Source organism: Lathyrus oleraceus, chromosome 2, assembly GCF_024323335.1.
Source record: "Lathyrus oleraceus cultivar Zhongwan6 chromosome 2, CAAS_Psat_ZW6_1.0, whole genome shotgun sequence".
In the NCBI taxonomy this organism is placed as follows: Eukaryota; Viridiplantae; Streptophyta; class Magnoliopsida; order Fabales; family Fabaceae; genus Lathyrus; species Lathyrus oleraceus.
Genome location: NC_066580.1, coordinates 485,081,595 through 485,105,375, shown reverse-complemented (window position 1 = coordinate 485,105,375; position 23,781 = coordinate 485,081,595). Strand labels below are relative to the sequence as shown.

The following is a 23,781-nucleotide window of genomic DNA, read 5'->3' as shown; positions in this document are numbered from 1 at the left end:
TATGCTTTTGACAAATTTAGATCATATTTGCTTGGTTCAAAAGTCATTGTGTATACTGATCATGCTGCTTTAAAGTATTTGTTTGCTAAGCAGGAATCAAAGCCGAGACTTTTGAGATGGATCCTCCTCCTTCAGGAGTTTGATTTGGAAATCAAAGACAAAAAGGGGTGCGAGAACACGGTCGCGGATCACTTATCTCGCATGTCCCCAATCAAAGAAACTGAGGAGGAACACCCTATTCGGGACACATTCGTTGATGAGAAAATACTTGTTGTTCAGGAGATACCATGGTTTGCTGACTATGCGAACTATGTGGTAGGTGGGGTTATACCTGATGACTTTAATTCTCACCAAAAGAAAAAGTTTCTTTATGATTGCAGGTTATACCTATGGGATGATCCATTTCTCTATAAAAAGGGAGTGGATGGTTTGATCAGAAGATGTGTTCCAGAAAGAGAGCAAGCCGACATTCTGAAAGCTTGTCATAATTCGGAGTATGGTGGGCATTTCAGTGGAGATAGAACTGCAGCAAAAGTCCTCCAATCGGGTTTGTATTGGCCGTCGCTATTCAAGGATGCAAATTCTATAGTCCGAGAATGTGATAGGTGCCAACGAATAGGTAACATTACAAAACGGAATCAGATGCCGCAAAACTCCATGCTAGAAGTGGAGTTGTTTGGTGTTTGGGGAATTGATTTTATGGGACCCTTTCCGCCATCATCTGGTAAGAATTACATATTGGTTGCGGTCGATTATGTGTCAAAGTGGGTAGAAGCTGTGGCATTACCAACAAATGATGCTAAAGTGGTGGTGAAGTTCTTGAGGCATAACATCTTCTCTAGGTTTGGGGTACCACGGGCTTTAATTAGTGACCAAGGTACGCATTTTATAAATAAACTCTTGGAGAATCTGTTGAAGAAGTATAATGTCAAACATAAGATAGCCACACCATATCACCCCTAGACGAGTGGGCAAGTGGAAGTATCCAACCGTCAAATAAAGCAAATCTTAGAAAAGACGGTAAGTGCTTCTCGGAAAGATTGGTCAGTAAAGCTGGATGATGCATTGTGGGCATACAGGACTGCATTTAAAACACCAATAGGTATGTCTCCCTATCAATTAGTTTATGGTAAGGCTTGTCATTTACCACTCGAACTCGAGCACAGAGCCTTCTGGGCCTCCAAATTCCTTAACTATGATCTTTTCAAAGCTGGTGAATCCCGAATTCTTCAACTTCATGAGTTGGAAGAATTCCGGAATCAAGCTTATGAAAATGCCAAAATTTACAAAGAACAAACAAAAAAGTGGCATGATCAAAAGATCCAGAAAAGGGAATTTCGGGAGGGACAACTTGTACTGCTGTTTAATTCCAGGTTGAAGCTGTTCCAAGGGAAATTGAGGTCACGATGGTCTGGCCCGTTCGTCATTAACAAAGTACTTCCTTATGGAGCGATAGAGCTTAAAAATGAGAAGAATGGCGACACCTTCAAAGTTAATGGTCAGAGGTTGAAACCATACAATCCTGGTGAAGGGGGACCGATTGAAACTGTTAAACTCATCTGAGTATGAGGTGTCCCGTCGAGCCATGCGACGTTAAACGAAGCGCTGCTTGGGAGGCAACCCAAGGGAGGTTTGATTGTTAGTGTCATTTTATTTTTGCCGAGTCAGTTTTTTTTAGAAAATCAAAGAAATGTTATTAAAATAGAAAAAAAAATTTGAAAAAGAAAGTGAGACACTGCCAATACGCGTATGGGTCTTATGATACGCGTATTGGACACAAAAAATGCGCCCCTCTGGTGAAACGCGTATGATACGCGTATAGGAGAAGAATACGCGTATGATACGCGTAAGGGACCAGGCCATACGCGTATCACTTTATGATACGTGATCTGTTACGCAGATCACTCTTTGCACTTGATTCAGCAGCGTATGGTACGCGTATGGCATATTGATACGCGTATGGTACGCGTATGGCAGAATCATACGCGTATTAGCAGCGTATCATACGCGTATCAGTTTATGGGCATGCTTATATAGTTTTTGTCCGTACGGACTTCATTTTCTCACTGTTTTCGTTACGTGTTTTGTGCGTATTGCTTTGATTTTTCTCTGTTTTCTTCTTTTTCATTCAGTCCACAGATCAATATCATGTCTCAATCACCAAACGAGGTCAACACATTCCGTACCACCTACCATGAAGATAGATATGAGCAAATCAAGAGTCGCAACATGGTCGAAGAAAAACATTGGATGTATCAGAATGACACGTATCCAGAGGTCACTAATATTCTGAAAAAGCAGAAGCTAATATACTTCAATGACAAAATCCAACCGGTTTCACTGGATCTGATCTGGGAGTTCTACGCCAATGCACTACGGGCAACATCTGATGAGGAAGACCCCACAGGGAATGCATCGTTCGTTTCATGGGTAAGGGGCAAAGTGATCAAATATGATGGGAAGACGATTAACAGTGTGCTGAAATGCAAATTCTATGATTCCATTTGCCCGTTTGCCGAAATGAAACGGTCTGACAAGAACTACTGGCCTTACACTGATATGAAGAACTCACTGATTAGGCCAGGTCACGATTGGGCACCCACTTCAAAAATTTCTCCGGCGAAGATTATGGTGGTTGATCTCGCTCCGATTCCTAAGGCATTGGCTTATTTCATTCATCACAATTTGAGTACGAATCGGAGCGGGTCAGAATTGATATCCGAACGTGCCCTGCTTCTCCATCAGATCCTGCATCAGAAACAAGTGAATATTGGACAGATCATCGCTGCTGATATGGATGACATCGCTCATTCGCCTAAGAAATCCTTAGGCCACGCGACTGTGATTTACCTGCTGTGCAAGAAAGCGGGTGTTCCGGATTTCTCTGATTCGCTGATGTTGCGACCGGCTGCACCGCTGAACGCCCATTGGATGAAGGAGAGGACGGTCACAGATGATCCGCCCCGACCTCTGAGGCAACCACGAGACAGGGAGGGAAGCACCAGTGTTCCGCACCGGGAGGCTCAGCCGAATGCAGCAGAGACACAGCCACCTCAGCCTCCTCCAATTGATGAGAACTCCAGAGAGTACCGGATGCAGATGTCACAGTTTTGTGTTATGCAGGACTTCTGTTTTCAGTATGGGCTGTCAGGGAGAGTTCTGACTCATCAGACTGATCTGTGGGAGGAGGCACAGCGCTTCAGAGATAGATTCTCCGGACCGCCTCCAGCACCTCATTTTGGCCAGTTCACCTTTCCTTGGTGGAACCAGCCAGTTCAGATAGGGGGAGAGATTCCGCAGCAGCCACCGCAGCAGCCACCGCACCAGACACCTCCTCAGCAGCAGCAGTCTCCGTCGGGCCACACAGAGACGTTGACGCCTATCTCTGCCTTCGCACGAGGGCAGACTATGTTGGATCCGACAGATATGATTAACTTTGATACCCATATGCAGGACGGTGGACAGAGTGATTGATTTTGCTTGTTGTTTTTGTACTTTTGGTTTTCTTTGTGTAATTTTTGTTTTTTTTAGTTATTCAGTATTTAATTTCTGTTGCTTTGATGTAACCACCTATTATGGGTTGGCTTATTCTAATGAATTTGATTTGGTTTACCTCCAGTTTCCTGTTTATTTCATTAGATACGTGACTATGTCTGGCTATTGGTTTTCTTGATCACATACACCAACTACTTGGGCGTTCTCTCTTTCAGTCCCCTGACTGTAGATACTGTTGTTTATGATTGGATGCACTGGTTAAGATTAACATCAGAACCACGAGCATGAGCTTTGAACTCAGAGGTATGATAGAACAAGTCAGCTTAACCCGTCCTGGTGAGTTCATAAAAAGCCAAACACTTATTATCATATGAGCGATATCAGGTATGTCTTTATCAATCTTGGTTTGCGTACGTTCTTTTGTTATTATTAGCTGTACGAATACACACACTGAGGCATGTTTTTTGTTTATCACCTAGAGCCTTTCTAGCCATCCCATTATTATTATTATCCATTGTTTTACCCTGTTGAGCCTTTAATCAATTATTGTTGATATACCCGTTTTTTTTTCTAAAGCCATGACCTTGGACCTATCTTACCCTGTTCAGAGTATGTGAGAATTGATTTCATATCTACGTTTCTATCTAAGTTTGGGGTTGTTGTTGGTATAGCAACCTTTAAGTTTGGGGTAGCTTTGCAGTACATGAATAGTAAGTGAATGTCGTATAAAAGAAAAAAAAATAAAATAAAAAATAAAAAAAAGAAAAACAACATGAAAAGAAAGAAAGAGAAAAGCGAAGAACAACTTTTGAAAGATGCTACATTCACTAGAAATAAAAGGAAAAGAGGATTGCATAACCCTACAGGAATAAAAAAAAAAAAAAAACGTAGTAAGAGAATGATTTCATGTACTCTGAACCAAAAAAAAAAACCCTAGGTTCAACTTTCATAGCCTACCTAAACCCAAGCCCCGTTACAACCATAAAAGACCTCAAAAAGTGTGTGTGATTGTACATGTTGATAGGATGAGAGAATTTATTCAAACTGCTGATTTGATATTGCATATTGTGATTTGAGAGTGATAACACTTTAACCCAGAGAGACTTGGTGAGAGTGTGATATAAGCTGACAGGTAAAGTCATATCTCTGAGGGAAAGAGTTTCTAGCTCGTTGGCTATGTGGAAGAATCAGAAAACCTGAAAAACATCAAGAGGTCCAGTGCGAAAAATTTCAGCAGTATTGTGGTAAGAACTGTTTTACAGTAAGTTTGGGGTGACATGATCTTTGATGGTAATAAAATGTTACTTGAGGACAAGCAACAAGCTAAGTTTGGGGTTGTGATCAGTCACCATTTATGCTAGACAGTCCACTATTTAACCGTAAATAAGTCAGGTAAACTGTGTAAATTGAAGCATTTTTAGTTAGATATAAGCTCAATTCTATAATATTAAGTGTGTTGTTACTTATGAGTTTCTTGAGGATATTTTACACTTTTTGGTATGTTAGCAGGTAAAAAGCTAGTTTGGAAGCTCAGGAAATCAAATGTAAGATGCGAAATCGAGCCCGAGCAAGAAAACGGAAGAAAAAGCCAATTTTTGAAGAACCTGCTGTCCATACGCGTATGGCCTTACATGATACGCGTATGGACCTTCCCAGTACGCGTAGCATACGTAAATGACCAGAGGGAAGGAAAATTCAGCCAAAAGACAAGCTTCTGGTGATACGCGTACCAGCCTGGGCAATACGCGTACCAGTCTGGGCAATACGCGTACCAGAGGCTGTGTTACATCCAATACGCGTTTCATACTAGGCAGTACGCGTATGTGACAACGCAGTACGCGTATGGAGCACAAATTCAGGAAAAATCCAACTGAATAGCTATTAAGAGGCCAGACCACGATTTTCCGGAGGTGGGACATTTTGGAGAGAAAAAAGACGCGTTTTGAGAGCTGGAGACTCAACGAATATCAAAGGATTCATATGTTCAAGAGTTTTCTGACGATTGAAGATTGATTCCTCACGAAATTCTGTAATGACAACAATATTAATCTTTGTTTTTACTTCTATTATGAGTAGCTAAACCCCCCATTGCTAGGGGGGTGACCCTGATTCTGAATGTGACAGATTTGATGTTTATGAATGTTTTGCTTATTTCTTCTTTTCCATTGATTGGTTCTTATCGCCGTTCTTTATGCTTTATTCGTCGGACCAACGAATGATGATTAATATGAATATGTATGCTGGACAGCGATTATTCATTGACCTGGATAAGAACTTTGGATAGTAAAAATAACCTAGGACTAGGGATTTTCTATCTGACCGGTAATTCTTGATAATTGAATGCTTGAGTATGAACCTAATTGTTGATGGACATAGTAATTAGGTTACATAATCAAAGGTCTTTTACTAAGGACTTAGGAATAGATACCCTTGAGGACCGGAATTAATTTGACAGGAGTATTGTCTGAGTCTTCATAAATTATATCTGTTACAGGAAGTTTCATTCACCGAACCCTAGCAATCTTCTCTCATTTGTATCTCGTTCAACCTTTTACTTGTTTTCTTTATTTGAAATTGGTAGTATAATTACTCACCACACAAAAACCAAAGGCTTTTGTCTAATTGAAACAATCTATAAACTCTGTATCGTCAAGCAGTCCTTGAGATCGACAAACGGGGAAATCCCCTTTTATTACTACAGTGAGAAAAATAGTACACTTGCTATTTTCCCATCAGCCTCTAAGGCTTACACCAACAACAAGTTAGTCCCTTAACTTCATTTTCTTACCCTATTTGGTCCCCTCCGTCAATTTCACACAAAAGAAAGTTAAGTTCTGATGATGTGGCATGATAACAAGGTCATTCGTACAATTCTGAATCAGCATTTGTAGTTAAAAATTGATACACTATGTAAACTGCGAGGGTTTTATTTTTGAGGAACCTCGTAGTTTAAACTGTATATCAATTTTTAACTATATATGCTGATTCAAATTTGTACCAATGGTCTTGTTGTCATGCCACGTCACCAGAACTCAATTTTTTTTGTCATAAATTGACGGAAGAGATCAAATAGAGTAACAAAAGTGAAGTGAAGGGACTAACTTGTAACGTTTTTTAGTTAAAGAATTAAAACAGGATATTAAATTAAGTTAAAGGACTAAAACATGTATTAAGCATAATCTTATTGTATCTTAAGTTTTTTAGACATATTTAATAATAAATAACTTTTTTTCTTGATTTAAAAAATATTAAATTGAATCGCGTGGTTGTTGGTGCACAAGATGAAGGTGGAAGAAGAGAGAGAAGAGAGAATAACAAACTTCCACTACTGTGCTAAAATGGTTACATCAAATAGTTGCACATACAATATATGCAATGCTCAGTGGATGGATACAACTGTTGACAGCTACAATATTATATATACGCAAATAATAATGCCACATAGGCGAAATACCAAAATACTGAATTACCCTTCAACACCATCCTTAATTCAAGATTTTTAACTAATAAATAATAATAACACTAATTCAATCCCTCAAATGAAGAAATTGATCAATCTTGATCGCTTTCGTTCTGAACCTGACTTCTCAGAAAATGAAACTTAATCTCAATATGCTTGTTTCTCCCATGCAACATTGGCTTCTTGGCAAGATTGATTGCACAAACTTGTTATCAATCATGAGCTTCAAAGGATTGTTTACCTTGATCTTCATATCCTGCAGTAAATTTAGAAGCCAACCAACTTGACATGCAGCCACAACATCTGCAATATATTCTGCTTCACAGGTTGACAAAGCAACAACTGGTTGCTTCTTGGAACACCAAGAAGTAGGACTTCCCATAAACTTAAACAAGTATCCATAAGTACTTATTCTGTCAACTTTGTCTCCACACCAATCAGAGTCTGAGTAACACATCAGTTCTGAATTAGCCTTTTCACCAAAAGGGAAAAAACTCTATATTTCAAAGTCCCCTTAATATACCTCAGAATCTTGACAGCAGTTTGGTAATGAGACCACTTCGGTTTACTCATGAACCTACTAACCATTCCAACTGCATAGAAAATGTCAGGTCTGGTATTACACAAATACCTCAGAGATCCAACCAACTGATTGAAAGTTGTGGCATCTGCATTATCACCTTCAGAATTAGAATCCAATTTGCGATTTGTTTCTACAGGTGTGACAACAACCTTATAATTCAGTAGCTCGAATCTCTTAAGAAGCTCAAGTTCATATTTTAGCTGATGCAAAATGATACCATTTTCAGAGTACATAAACTTCATACCTAAGAAATATGTCATTTTTCTTAGATCAGTTATCTCAAACTCATTCATTAGCACCTTCTTGAACTTAGCTATCTCATGTTCATAACTCCCTGTTAGTAATATGTCATCAACATAGAGGCACACCATAATCATATTAGCTTCAAAAATATGCTAAACATAAACGCCATACTCCATCTCACACTTTCTGAATCCTTGCAGCTTGAAAAATGAATCAATCTTCAGATTCCAAGCTCTATGAGCTTATTTCAGTCCATACAACGCTTTATGTAACATGTACACCATCCCTTCCTTATTCTTCTTCATAAATCCAAGAGGTTGTGACACATATACCTCTTCTTGCAATGGACCATTCATAAATGCATTAGAGGTCGATTCCTGTTAGCGGCTCTAACAATCACTAGTCTGATTGTCTCATGCCTCGCTACAGGAGCAAACACTTCAAAGTAATCTAACCCAGGTTTTTGTAGGAAACCCCTTGCTAGTAACCTTGCTTTATGTTTTCCAATTGATCCATCTAGATTTAGTTTCTCCTTGAAAACCCATATGACGTTGATGGCTTTCTTGTCCTTTGGAAGCTTAGTCAACACCCGCATCTTGTTTCTTTCTATAGCCTTAAGTTCTTCTTTTATAGTCTTCAGCCACACTTTCTTCTTGAGCTCTTCTTTAACACTAACTGGATCAGAGTCTACTAACATGGCACACTGAATAACCTCTCCCTCATAGTCTACTTCAGTATCTTGCAACATGTCAAACTCTGCAAATCTTCTTGGTATTTGTTTGATTCTTTGTGGCCTCTGACATTGTTCCGAATCTTCTTTGGATGTTGGAACAAAATCATATGCTGGAACCCCAGAAGTACCATCTTCAGAGGAATGACCACCTTCAAAGTTTGGAATATTCCTAGAGTTTGGATCTCCACCAGAGTCTGAATCACCATCAAAATTTGGAGCATAATCAAATTCAGCTTCAGAGTCAGACTCGCCTTTAGAGTCAGACTCACCTTCAGAGTCATTTTCTGATTCTGACTCATCTTTCAGCTTCAAAGTCATCTTCTGACTCTGACTCATCTTCATAACCCTAAGATTCTGACTATTCTTCAGAATCTTCAGATTTTGACTCATCTTCAGCTTCAAAGTCATCTTCTGACTCTGACTCATCTTCATAACCCTCAGATTCTGACTCTTCTTCAGAACCTTCATATTCTGACTCATCTTTTGATTCTGACTCATATTCAGAGTCTCATTCAGAATCAGAAATCGTCAATCACACAGGTTCATCATCATCATATTTATAAGGCATCAATAACACAGGTTCATCATTATAATCTCCTCGGGCTATATTTGCTTCTTTTGACTTCCTTTCCTTGTTTGACCAACAATCCTTAGCAAAATGACCAAACCTATTACAACAATAGCATTGAACCATTCTCTTGTCAAGCCTTTACCTTCCCTTATGATGTTTCTTCTCATCATAATTAGAGGCTTCTGACTCCTGAGACTTACCATGTCTTTTCTTGGCCTCTGACCAAGACTTCTTCTGGTCTTTCTTGACAAAAGAAGCTTTCAAAGCTTGCTCTACCTCTCTCTCAGAGGTTCTTTCAGTCAGACACAACTCTTATGCCTTTAGACTGCTTTACAACTCTTTTACTCTTATGGTGCTCAGATCCTTAGAATGTTGAATTGCTACAACGATGTAATCTAACTGAGGAGTAAGAGATCTAAGTACCTTCTCAATGATATTTTCTTCAGAGAGAGTTTCTCCACACGACTTCATCTCATTTGTGATCAGAATTACTTTGGAGATGTAGTCAGGTACCTTCTCATTGTTCTTCATGCTGAGGTTCTCATACTACTTACGTAGAGACTGAAGCTTTATCTTCTTCACTGATGCATCACCGTCGTAACACGTACTAGTGTGTCTCACGCAGCCTTCATCATCGTCGAATCAATGATTTTCTCAAACACGTTCACATCCACACACTAATGGATGTAGAACAATGCCTTCTGATCCTTCTTCCTCAGATCACGCTGAACATTTCTCTACGCATCCGTTGCATTTTCTGGAAGTGTAACCGGAACGTAACCGTCATTGACGAAATCAAGAACATCTTGAGCGCCAAACAACACATGCAATTGAATCATCCAACGATTCCAATTCTTGTCATCGAACACTAGAAGCTTGGTACTTAGATTACCGTTATCGTTCATCTTCAACCTTGTGCAAAACTCAGATCTAACAAAACCCTGGTGTTTCCCAATCCCGCAGAATCAAGAAATGTGATTCTGTTACGATTCCAATCAAAAGTTCAACACGAACTCAAGAAACGAAATCAATCACACAACACCTCACTATTCACTAATGTTTTCCTGTGGATCTGAACCGGGGCTCTAGATACCAATTGTCGGTGCACACGATAAAGAAGATGAAAATAGAAGAAGAGAGAGAAGATAGAATAACAAACTTTCACTCCCCTACTAAAACGGTTACAACAAATGATTGCACACACACTGCACACAATGTTCAGTGGATGGATACAATTGTTGACAGCTACAGTACTATATATATACAAATAATACTGTCACGTAAACGAAATATTAAAATATTGAATTACCCTTCAAGAATGACTGCATAAATTACTTCATATCTTCAACCAATCAAGCACGAACAATTGTGACAATTGAGATACTAATAGAACATTGTTTTAGATGAGGCCTTAATTGCAGCAGTCTGAAAAAGAAAGTGCAGTTGAGCCTTTCATACATTTAAGAGGCATGCCTCCCATGTTGTTGCCAGAAATTAAAATATGGGAAAAACTACAAAGTCAATGGAATCCATCCATGATGTTTCCAATATAACCCAGATTGATAACACCATACCCTTTTCCTGGTGAACAATGCTAACCCCATACTTGCAATTTAAGGCCGATATCATTTTTTATCTCCACGCGTAGAGTCATTATTATTTAATATACATATGCGAGTAAGCAATGAATTTATCATAATATTCAGATGTTTAAGTTTATAAGTAGTTGAACATTTGAAACTTATGGCTAACTAGGTCTAAAAAAAGTGTCACCACCGTATAAGTTAGAATATCTTTCGCTATAATATTCTAAATTAATTATAAACTTGCTCCTATGTGTCACGTCATGTCTAATCTTTGTAAATATATAAGATACACTATGATTGATATTTATATTATATTCGAATGTACTATCGTTTATTTTTATATTGATTATCTATCGTATAAATAGTAATTGTATAGTATAGAATTGAGCTGTTTTATCTTGAAGACGGTACACCGTAATTTGACTGTTTTGCATAATTTTGGACAGAGACGCAAAATGTCTTAAAGAGAGTGATTTAATCCGCGACTCGATCCGATAATTTCTTCACCGTAAAGAATAATAGTCCCTCTCATTCTCAAATTTGTTTGAAAATTTTAATATTTAAAGAGGGTTATAATATTATTGATATGTGTCTCCTGAAATCTAGATAAAGAGTAATTAATGTGTACTTTGTATTGTGTTTTATGTAAATGAATGTTGAGATGTGATGCAGGTTGCATGTATTAAAGATGAAGTAACCCGCGGAGTTAGAGAAGTGAAGCTCATGTGTATGTACCGTGTTTAATGGATCACTAACTTGACGCTGAAAAAGTGTCACATGCATATTTATATATTTCTGTAAACATATACTTGTACTACACATGACATGTAGAGTTAAATTAATGTGTTGATGTGAGTCAAAACCATATATCCATTCATTCACATATCTTCTTCAACCTGCTTTGTATACCACATTCAAATATGATCAACTTAAAGTTAGGGGTAGATGTGGTTGGTGCTCACAATCTTCTTCCTAAAGATGGAGAAGGTTCTTCTAATGCCTTTGTTGAACTTTACTTCGACGGCCAAAAGTTTCGAACAACGGTTAAAGAAAAAGATCTTAATCCTGTTTGGAATGAGAGCTTTTACTTCAATATATCAGATCCTACAAATCTTCATTACCTCACTCTTGAAGCTTATGTCCATTGCCATTCCAAAGCTACTAACTCAAGTTTGTTTCTTGGCAAGGTTACTCTCACCGGGACTTCTTTTGTCCCTCAAGCTGATGCTCTTGTTTTGCATTATCCGTTGGAAAAGCGCGGGGTTTTTTCACGTGTAAGAGGAGAGATTGGCCTTAAAATTTACATTACTGATAATCCAACTATAAAATCCTCGATTCCGAGTCCTTCTGGTGAGTCTATGCCGATGAATAATCATGTTGAAGGTCGTGGACCTATGAATGCAATGATGAATGGTTTGTCTCGTGACAAGGTTGAGTCCTCGAGACAGACCTTTCATGGCCTCCCTAACGCAAACCATCATCGGCATCAACAACATTCCACGGGCTATGCAGATACTCACTATGTAACAAAGTATGAAGCTGATGAAATGAAATCTGATGAACCACAGTCTATGAAGCTAGTGCATATGCATTCAGTTTCATCGTTACAACCGGTCGATTTTGCACTTAAAGAAACAAGTCCTTTTCTCGGCGGGGGAAGGGTTGTTGGTGGCCGCGTTGTTCATAAAGACAAGACCTCGAGTACATATGATCTTGTGGAAAGGATGTATTTTTTGTATGTCAGGGTCGTTAAGGCTCGGGAGCTTCCTTCTATGGATGTTACCGGGAGTCTTGATCCGTTTGTTGAGGTGAGAATTGGCAATTATAGAGGTATTACCAAGCATTTTGATAAGAATCAGAGTCCTGAGTGGCATCAGGTGTTTGCGTTTTCGAAAGAAAGGATGCAAGCATCTGTACTAGAAGTTGTTATCAAGGACAAGGATCTTATCAAAGATGATTTTGTAGGCATTGTGAGATTTGACATCAATGAGGTTCCTTTGAGAGTTCCACCAGATAGTCCTTTGGCACCCGAGTGGTACCGTCTCGAGGATAAGAAAGGGGAGAAAGTTAAAGGTGAGTTGATGCTAGCAGTTTGGATTGGTACTCAAGCAGACGAGGCCTTTTCTGATGCATGGCATTCGGATGCAGCTTCCCCTGTCGACAGCACGCCTGCTACCACGACAGTGATACGTTCAAAAGTCTATCATGCTCCAAGGTTGTGGTATGTTCGTGTCAATGTTGTAGAAGCACAAGACTTGATTCCTACGGAGAAAAACCGTTTCCCCGATGCATATGTCAAAGTGCAGATAGGTAACCAAGTGCTGAAAACAAAGACAGTTCCTGCTAGAACTCTAAATCCACATTGGAATGAAGATCTTTTGTTTGTTGCTGCTGAACCTTTTGAAGATCATGTGATAATTTCAGTTGAAGATCGAGTTGGTCCGGGAAAAGATGAGATCATTGGGAGGGTTTTCATACCACTGAATGCAGTGGAGAGGCGTGCGGACGATAGAATCATTCATTCTAGATGGTTCAACCTTGAAAAGCCTGTTGTTGTGGATGTGGATCAGCTGAAGAAAGAAAAGTTTGCGAGTAGAATTCAGCTCCGACTATGTCTAGATGGAGGATATCATGTTCTTGATGAATCAACTCATTACAGCAGCGATCTTCGTCCCACTGCAAAACAGTTATGGAGGCCACCGATCGGTGTTTTAGAACTTGGAGTGCTGAATGCAATAGGACTCCACCCTATGAAAACAAGGGATGGTAGAGGAACTTCTGATACATACTGTGTAGCAAAATATGGTCACAAATGGGTTAGAACAAGGACACTTGTCGATAATCTTTCGCCTAAATACAACGAGCAATATACTTGGGAGGTCTTTGATCCTGCAACAGTCCTCACAGTAGGTGTCTTTGACAATTCCCAGATCAGTGGTGAAAAGAGTACCAACAAAGACTTGAAAATTGGGAAGGTGAGAATTCGAATATCGACTCTTGAAACAGGAAGGATTTACACACACTCATATCCATTGCTAGTTCTTCACCCAACTGGTGTTAAGAAAATGGGTGAACTTCACTTGGCAATAAGATTCTCATGCACTTCTTTTTCAAATATGCTTTACCTATACTCAAAACCACTTCTCCCGAAGATGCACTACGTTAGGCCTTTCGCAGTCATGCAACTCGATATGCTACGTCATCAAGCAGTAAACATAGTGGCAGCACGGCTTGGAAGAGCAGAGCCACCGCTTCGTAAGGAAGTGGTGGAATACATGTCAGATGTTGACTCACATCTATGGAGCATGCGTCGTAGCAAGGCGAACTTCTTTCGCCTTATGACAGTTTTTTCTGGCGTGTTTGCAGTTGGAAAATGGTTAGGTGATATCTGCATGTGGTTAAATCCTATTACAACAGTCCTTGTTCATGTGTTGTTTCTCATGTTGGTTTGCTTCCCGGAGTTGATTTTGCCTACGCTTTTTCTCTACCTGTTCTTGATCGGTGTATGGAACTTCAGGTATTACTGAAGTATTGCATTTATTGATAACTTGTTCAAAATGGATAACTAACCTAACTAACTATTAACCGACTTTATCTGTAATATCAGGTATAGAGCGAGGTACCCTCCGCACATGAACACAAGAATCTCGCAGGCGGATGCAGTACATCCTGATGAGATGGATGAAGAGTTTGATACTTTTCCAACAAGCAAAAACCCTGATGTTGTGAGAATGCGGTATGATCGTTTAAGGAGTGTGGCTGGTAGAATACAATCAGTTGTAGGCGATTTGGCTAGCCAGGGCGAGAGGATTCATGCAATGTTGAGCTGGAGAGATCCGCGCGCTACTTCTTTGTTCATTACTTTCTGTTTGTTATCTGCTTTGGTTTTATATATTACTCCTTTTCAAGTGGTGGCTGGTTTAGCAGGATTCTATTTCATGAGGCATCCGAGATTTAGAAACCGGCTTCCGTCTGCACCGATCAACTTCTTCCGTCGCCTTCCAGCTAGAACTGATAGTATGTTGTAGAGTTCTTGCTTCTTGGTTTCAATGCATAAGTCATGTTTCAAACTCTTTTACTATAATTTTGCATCTTATTGTGTTTCCATTATGTAACATTGTTAAACAATAATCTTGACGTTACCAAAAAAGATACTTGGAAAAATTAAAATTCTCATTATACTTATGAATCTGGTAGCATTTGTTATTTTGTAAACTTTTGTCATGTGAAGTTCAGAAATTATCTTCATTGAAAAGTTGGAAAGTTTATATGCGTTGAGGCCAAATTTCAAAATTTTGTGCTAAATTCATCTAATATGCACCAAATTTTTGGAGGCAACTATTCAAGTTACAAGTAAGAGTGTCAGTGTAGTTAGGCATTTTCTAAATGCTTCATGTGATGTTGTGATTCTCATTAAGTATATAAAGAGTGTGCTGATGAAATGACTAGTTTATGAAAACAAGGGGTAACATTTTGATGTTCCGCAAACCAACTGATATAAAAAAGTAAATAGGAAAAGTCTCTTTGGTTACGTAAAGATAATCGCACCTCCCCAATGTCCAATCAAATTCTCCGATATCCCAATGGTCTCCACTATTTATAGGCAACATTCTCATTATATCGTACAAAGATTACCACAGTTAGAGTTCTATTGTCTATTGCTGCCATCAAAGGTTGGCATCTTGAGCAACTGGATGTCAACAATGCATTTCTCCATGGTGACCTCCATGAAGAGGTATATATGACAATGCCTCCTGGAATTTCTATTGATTCTTCTTCTAAGGTGTGCAGGTTGCAAAAATCCTTATATGGTCTCAAGCAGGCAAGCAGACAATGGTACTCTAAACTCTCATCTTTTCTGATTTCTTTAGGTATGTGAAGTCTCACCATAATTGTTTTACTGCTATCTTAGTGTATGTTGATGACATAGTCATTGCTGGAAGTTCTTTGTCTGAGATTGCACAAGTTAAGCAGGTTTTAGATCAGAAATTTCGAATAAAAGACCTTGGTAAGCTCAGGTTCTTTTTGGGATTCGAAATTGCTAGATCCTCTCAGGGCATTTTCATGAATCAGAGGAAATACACTCTTGAATTGTTGGAGGACACAGGTTTTCTTGCAGCCAAACCATCCTCTGTTCCTTTTGATCCGAACCTCAAGCTTTCTCCTACTGATGGTGCTCCTCTAGCTGATCCCACCCTGTATAGAAGACTCATTGGAAGATTGATCTACTTGACCAACACTAGGCCAGATATCTCATTTGTTGTGCAACATCTGAGTCAATACATTTCTAAACCTCATGATTCTCATTATCAGGCTGCTACTAAGGTGTTGAAATTCCTTAAGTCTTCTCCGGCTAAAGGCATCCTATTCTCAGCTTCCAGCACTCTTAAATTGTGTGCTTTTGCTGATTCTGACTGGGCCAGGTGTCCCACCACAAGGAAATCTGTTACTGGTTTTTGTGTGATTCTTGGCTCTTCTCTTCTTTGCTGGAAGTCCAAGAAACAAAACACAGTATCTAGATCCTCTACTGAGGCCGAGTACAGAGCTTTAGCTTCTCTTACTTGTGAGATTCAATGGTTACATTACTTGTTCAATGACTTCAACATTAGTTTTTCTCAACCAGCAGCCGTTTATTGTGATAGCAAATCTGCTATCTATCTAGCTCATAATCCTGCTTTCCATGAAAGAAGCAAACATATTGAGTTGGACTGTCATGTTGTAAGAGAAAAGATTAACTCAAGACTTATTCAATTGCTTCCTATTTCCTCTGCAGCTCAATTGGCAGATGTTTTCACCAAACCGCTGCACTATCCAGCTTTTTCATCATTTATGCACAAGTTAGGACTCTGCGGCTTGCATAGTCCAACTTGAGGGGGCATATTAGAATAGCTTATATTATTCTTTTATTTTTTTTACTATAGGATAATATATTGTACAGTTGGCTACTTCTTATTGGGCCTCTTAGTGTTTGTATATAAACTCTTATCTTGTAATCTTTTCCTTTTTTATCAATGATAAACAAGAAAAGTTTCTTTACAATGCTTCTTCTTCATCCCTTAACAGTTTTTCTGTTATTCTGTTACACGATTTCCACCATTGTTGACACAATTACTTCAAAACCTCAAATAAGGATACAGAAACAAAGCTAAGTTGCACTGCATATCACCTCCAACCTGATTTCTCATAAAATAACTAAAGCACATGAGAATCGACTTGAGAACACATCACACAATGTTGGATTGATCGTGTAGTTGCATATAGGAGGCCACGAGAAAACCCGAATTGGATTTGGCCCTTCCAAATGGTCGGAGCGTGGCCTAATTCAGAACAAATCAAATGGCCTCCATTTCAGCTTGGAGAATATAACCTGCACCCCCACAACATGCATGCTTTTGCTAAAATTATTGGTTTTGTATGAGTAAACACTGAAAATTTTGAAAAATTACCAAAAAAATAACTATAATTTCAAAGAAATACCGAAAGTTATTTGTTTTCTACCAAGAAATACCAGAATTTTTTAATCTTTCGGCAATGTCATACCATGTATTTTTTAAATATATGGTATGTACCAAAAATTTTCAGAACTCATTGATAGATGAATATAGGTTTGGGACAAAATTAGAGTCATTCAAGGATGAAAATTAAATCCAAATTCTTCTTCACCATTCTCTTCATGGCATTTTCCATTTTCCTCACTCTCTTCCAATTCTAATGCTTCAATTACTCCTCTTCACACATAAGAGAGTATGACGCGTGAAGTGAATATGTCAAATAAGGGTTTTGAAAATGGAGATACCTGCTGTGGAATTCCTGCAAACTGCCGAATTTTCACCAGTTTTTTTTCCAAATACCGATATAAATTGATATTGGATTTTTTAAATGAATTTACGAATTTTTTAGATGATATCAGACCTTTCAATAAACTGTCGGATATTTCGTATGTCCATTTTGATGAAAATTTGTCAAGATAGTTTTGGAATAATGCAATTATATGGGGTGCCATATATAACTTAGGGGTGATAGTTAAATTCTATGAAGATTGGACCTCCACACATATATTAATTAGATTATGCTATAACATATCCAACAATAATGAGGTAATTTCTTTTCCAACCCTTATGTCACCCTTCTGAAAACCCAAAAATTCTAACAAAATTTTCGAGATATATCTCCAAACGCACCTTAAATCTCATCATCCTTCGTAATTCAAGCAGTCATTCTATTTTTGTCAAAAATTAGTTCGGAGATACATCTGCGAATATTTCTAGGGTAAATTCGAAGATGCATCTTCGCAAACACCTTTCTTCCTTCGTAAATTAAGCAACCACCCCATTTTTTCCAAAACAATGGTCCGAAGATGCATATGCAGATATTTCTATGTGTTTCTTGGACAGAAATATTTTCCTAAGTTTGTATTTTTTTAATTCAAAAGTCATTTTAATTTGACTAACATTTTCATTATTTGATTTAAACATTAATAAACACGAATATCATAGAACAAGATAATACTTTAATTAAAAAAACATCCAATCATATTACAAATATTATTCTCAAAGTATGGAAAAAATACTAAAACATTCCAAAATACAAATAAAAGCATAATCTACTCTATATGCCTAATCCTAACCCCCTGGCTCCTCCTCTGAAGCCTGTAACCCAAGGAATTTCGTGCCTCGATAAGAATGAAACGTGTTAGGGCAACCACATCATCGTCACCTCTCTCAAACAGCCCAGACTTTATGCCCTCACGCGCAATCTGCATAATATTCTGACAGATCGACAACACATCAATGACATGGTCATCCCTGGCCTGCTCATTCTCCAGGATCTCTTCATGAGCAAGCCTAGGTGGACGTCCAGGAGTGTCCGGTATCATGACAGGGTGTGACATAGTATAGAACTAAGTCATGTAATCGTCCACATAATGCCACTGACTTATACTCTGATACGCCTTTGGTACCAAATTACTCTTGTAATCTGTCAGTATGTCATCAACATGCTCTATATAGCATATCAGTAAGGAGGTGTCAGAGGGTCCTCCTGAAAAAGGGTCTGCAAGTGGAGGAACACCATCATGTGCAGCAGCAAGAGCTTTCTCCCTGTCTACGTGATCAGGGGAGACGTGCCCCTGAGATGAGGACTCCTATGACAGGCGGATTCTAGAAGTCGATGATTCCCCTCAAGAGGCCTAGGGACGGTTACCGCCTAACTCTGGTCTGCTCATTCTGAAGTTTAGTCATCTCACGTCGAACAAACGTGTGATGGGTTTCAAGGCCGAATCTCAGTCTGTTGTCATTGTTTGCAACATTTTTTCCTAAAACAATACGAGAAAAATACATCAGTTTGCATCCAGTGCATTTTTGGATATGCATTTCCGAAAACCAGTAAACCACCAATTCGGAGATGCATCTCCGAAAAAGTTCGTGTTTGTATCAATTGCAGAAACTAATATCAGTCTTATCCAAATAACCCAAAATGAAATCAAATCCCAGTGCATGTCTCTAAGAGCTATCTATTACGAATTTGACTACTACATAATGCATTTATAACAAACTATTTTACCTAATAAATTAATCAAAAATCAAAACAAGTTAAATGAGAAACTTACTCAAAAAAGTGTTGAGGACGAATAAGTGGAGTTAGTTGGGATTGAAATGCTTGAAGTAAAGGTAATACTTATCCTCGAAGAAACTTGAAAAGTGGACTGGAATTATGTTGCTACGAACTCCAATGTTGCTTGAAGTTGAGGATGGAAAAGTTTCAAAAAATGAAGAATGAGAAAAGGGAGGTATAGTGTGATATATGTACATTAAATACGTTTGGAGGTACATCTCTGAATTGGATTTAAAATTAAGGGTTATTTAAGAGATGCATCTGCAATCAAATCTTAAAACAAATATAAAGATGTATTTCCGAATTAAATTTTAAAAAAGTGAAGAAATTATACGTTCGGAGATGTATCTCTAAAAATTAGAGGCGTTTTTGACTTTTTACCAAAGATTTAGGAGAACCTATAAGAATGAGAAAAAAATTGTCGAGAATTGCTATTATAACATCAAAATTTTATGTAAAATTCAGCGAGGCATGTGTTGATTTATATTAGAAAAAGTGAAAAATAATTATTAAATATAACAAAAAGAATCATACCGTATGGTACGGAGTAATTGTGACATTTGAGTGTATGGAATATAGTGGCGAGTATCACAAGGATTCACATAAAATGAAAATTGCTTGGAAACGTATTTCAAAACATAAATTGAGCATAGTTTTTAGGAAGTTCATATCAAGTCTAGTATAGCATTATTACTCAAATTATCTTGAAAATCTGATATTTAGTATGATATTCTCCATTTTAAGGATTGAAAATATAAACATAATTGATTTAGAAGACAGAAAAGTGCTAAGAACAATGTTGACCTTTGAAAAAAATAATGAAACATATGAATGCAGTCTCATTGAAAATATGAACATTAATTGAATCATGAACGTCAACCACTACCTTACATTACTAAGCATAGATATGGTAGCACGTTACAATATATAAACTATATAATATATATACACTTAATTCGTGCTTGCATGATAAGTATTTGGTGAGAAAATAATGATTCATTTTTTTCTCTACTAATTCCTAACTCCTAACACTAATTGTGATCACAAAATGGCAGTGTCTTTATCCAGAAAAAGATCCAAATTATCAAGAAAACAATCTTGTTCTGGTTTTTCAATTCTATACAGCTTCTTAACTAGAATTTCTGGTTTAATCTTTCTTTTAGTCCTTATTTACATGTGGTCTTCATTCTCCACAGTTTTAACAGGAAACATCATTCATGTTTGTTTTTCCACAAGAAAACTCAATAATAGCTTCTATTGTCTTTCTGCAGCCACTCATACTAATCCCTCATTCGAAATCCCAAATATTTCCATAAACAATAACAATATTAGTAATAGTACTTCTTCTATTATTACTACTGAGAAAGTTGAAGTTGACAAGTTTCCGATTAGTACTCCGCATAATGAAGAGGTTGCAAATGCGGTTAAGATCATTGAAGAACACTTGAAGGTTCATCGGTCGTGGAGGTTCGATAATAAAAACAATGCAAGTTGTGAGGATGGTAAAGGAATCTATGTGTATGATTTACCATCTAAGTTTAACAAGGATTTGGTTGGTCAGTGCAGTGACATGCTTCCATGGCAGAATTTTTGTAGATATGTAAGTAATGAAGGGTTTGGTGAACCGATATCGAAACTCGGTAAAGGTTGGTATAAAACTCATCAATACTCACTTGAACTAATTTTTCATTCAAAGGTTTTGAAACATCCTTGCAGGGTTTATAATGAGAATGATGCAAAGCTATTCTATGTTCCATTTTATGGTGGACTTGATGTGTTGAGATGGCATTTCAAGAATGTTTCGAATGATGTGAAAGATGGTTTGGGTTTGGAGTTATTGAAGTGGCTTGAGAGACAAGTTACTTGGAAAAGGAATTTTGGTAAGGATCATGTTTTTGTTTTGGGGAAAATTTCTTGGGATTTTAGAAGAACCAGTGATTCTCCTTGGGGGACTAGGTTGTTAGAGCTTGAAAAAATGCAGAATCCGATTAAGTTATTGATCGAACGCCAACCATGGCATTTGAACGATATTGGAATTCCTCATCCGACTTATTTTCATCCGAAATCGGACAATGATATAATCGACTGGCAGCTGAAAATCATAAGATCTAATCGGAAGAATCTCGTGAGTTTTGCTGGTGCGGCGCGGAATGACGCTGATGACCACATAAGGTTGATAATAATCGACCAATGCAGTTCGAAAAGTGACGGTAAATGCAAGTTTCTGAACTGTAGTTCTGTTAAATGTAATGAGCCAGAATCAATTATACAACTTTTTGTGGAGTCTGAGTTTTGCTTGCAGCCACCGGGAGATAGTCCAACGAGAAAATCGGTTTTCGATTCACTGATATCGGGCTGTATTCCAGTTCTTTTCGATCCTTTCACGGCTTATTATCAATATCCTTGGCATTTGCCAGAGGATTATGATAGGTATTCTGTGTTTATGGACAAAAAAGAGGTGAGAGAAAAGAATGTGAATGTGATAGAGAAGCTTGGAAATATCTCTTTGAGAGAGAGAGAAAACATGAGGAGGTATATTGTGTATGAACTATTGCCTGGATTAGTATATGGTGATCACAATGCTGAGCTTGAAAAGTTTCAAGATGCATTTGCCATTACTTTCAATAATCTTCTTCATAGGGTTAGCAAATTCAAGGACTAGTTCTTTAATTCCTTGTTGAACGATTACTGATTTTTTGTTTATCAATCTAAATTCATGATCATATATGAAAAGCTTACTTGAGTTGCAAGCAACCTTCAAAATAGTCTTACACCAAAATCTAATAAGAATTCATAACATTGCCAAATAGGCCTATTATATTATTAAGAGTCTCACATCGGATAATATATGGCATCAACATGTGTTTATAAGCGGAGGCAGTCCTCACTCTACCAATCGGTTTTGTAGGGTTGAGTTAGGCCAACCACATGTCTTAACATGGTATTAGAGCCTCGTTTAATACAGAATTCTCATTTGACGTCAATGTAAAACGACTCGTCCTTTTCTATTGACTTAATCAATTTTGTGCACTATTTTTTAAAAACTTTGATATCCTTCCAAAGAGATTCCATGCGGTTGGAATGATCATTTTGTACATAAACCCCGAACTTGAAGTAGTGAGTACCAGCTCCGAGACCAGCTCCATCGCGCTTGAGAACTCCATCGATATAAATCTTAACATTATTGGCGTCCACGTCATGAATCGCGTTCACCTTGAACCACCTGTTATAGATATTCTGAGACAGAACATGAGGAGAATTATAGTAAGTTAGCGAACCGTCGTAGATCCTAAGCTGTGTCGTTGTAGCAGTAGATCTTCCGCCAAATACTTGCATAATGCACACGCCACTTGTGCCACTTGGAACATAACCATACCCTTCAAATTGCCATATACCAGATGTATACTCATGTTTCTGCAAGTGCAAAGTGAAAACTTGAGATATAATGTCATGCAAGATAAATTTTTGTTACCGTAGAACCAAATACACACTTACACTGATACGAATCTCGGTTCGTGGCTTTGTATTGCTGCCACTCAAGAAAGGCTTGTCTGTGGGGTATATCCAAAATTGATGCACACCATTTGTGAAGTTGTAACGCTGGTTTACCGGAACATTGTAAGGCTTTTGAATAACAAAGTTTGAGTTATCTAATGAAACATGAGTGAACCCTTGTGTGGGATCAATAGCAGCTGAGGAAAATGAGGTTGTTTGATGGATGATTAATGACAAAAGGATTAGGTGCAGAATTGGCAACATTGTCATTGTTTTTAGTTGCAGAATTGGTAATATTGTCATTGATTTAGCAGTACATATACATTGTTCTAAGAATGTGTAAGTGGTCTAGAAACTGTTCTGCAAGATTATTGGTCACTCTCCCTTTCTCTATGCTGCCTCTTTTGTTTGTTGTTGTTCTCTTGGTCCCTCATTTTAATATAATGGCCTTTAGTCTTTCACACATTTGAGAGGCTTCGTCTCATTCCATTACAAAGTCAATGGACATCCACAATACAATTAAAGGGCACCATAGATTTATCTCCAAAGGTAAAGCCATCTATCATTACCATTATCATTATTATTATGCACAATATGCATAGAATAGAGAGAAACCTAGATTTGCAAATAATTTGAAGATTTTTACAAAATTATAAGATATTGAGGTGAAAGTTAATGATGAGAAAAAGTCTCTATTCTTGTTAAGTTTATTATCCAGATCCTTTAAACGTTCGGAGGATGTTCTTTTTTATGATAAGGAAAGTATATATTATCACCTTGGATGAAGGCATGAGTATTTTAAGAGGAATGAGTGAAAGTAGAGGGAAGTCCTTGTCCAAGGGTTTTTGATAATTCAAGATTTCAATGCTTCATTTATTATAAAATTGGTCACTTCAAGAAAAGTTGTCTCGACATAAGGGTAAGGACAATTATGTTCATATTAAAGTTTTTTTAGACGAGGATGGTTATGAAAGTGTATGTGCACTAGTGGTGACGAGTTTG

At 37.8% G+C, this 23,781-nt stretch overlaps 4 protein-coding genes across 4 annotated transcripts; 2 read left to right on the top strand and 2 right to left on the bottom strand.

Annotated features, from left to right (window-relative positions):
• Window positions 1–7,411: 7,411 nt before the first annotated feature.
• LOC127123878 (uncharacterized mitochondrial protein AtMg00810-like) lies at window positions 7,412–7,909 on the bottom strand. The gene has a single exon (XM_051054057.1). The coding sequence runs from the start codon at window positions 7,907–7,909 to the stop codon at window positions 7,412–7,414; it is 498 nt and encodes a 165-aa protein (XP_050910014.1).
• Window positions 7,910–10,937: 3,028 nt separating this feature from the next.
• Window positions 10,938–14,801, top strand: LOC127120745 (FT-interacting protein 7). The gene is made up of 2 exons (XM_051051279.1): window positions 10,938–14,188; window positions 14,279–14,801. The coding sequence occupies exons 1-2, from the start codon at window positions 11,592–11,594 to the stop codon at window positions 14,697–14,699; spliced, it is 3,018 nt and encodes a 1,005-aa protein (XP_050907236.1). The 5' UTR covers window positions 10,938–11,591; the 3' UTR covers window positions 14,700–14,801.
• Window positions 14,802–20,296: 5,495 nt separating this feature from the next.
• On the top strand, window positions 20,297–21,946 carry LOC127121580 (probable xyloglucan galactosyltransferase GT20). Its single transcript, XM_051052043.1, has one exon. The coding sequence runs from the start codon at window positions 20,333–20,335 to the stop codon at window positions 21,944–21,946; it is 1,614 nt and encodes a 537-aa protein (XP_050908000.1). The 5' UTR covers window positions 20,297–20,332.
• A 368-nt stretch (window positions 21,947–22,314) lies between these two features.
• Window positions 22,315–23,049, bottom strand: LOC127121579 (citrate-binding protein). Its single transcript, XM_051052042.1, has 2 exons — window positions 22,780–23,049; window positions 22,315–22,698 (listed from the first exon to the last, which is right to left on the bottom strand). Exons 1-2 carry the CDS (start codon window positions 23,047–23,049, stop codon window positions 22,315–22,317), a joined length of 654 nt encoding a protein of 217 aa, XP_050907999.1.
• Window positions 23,050–23,781: the final 732 nt, after the last annotated feature.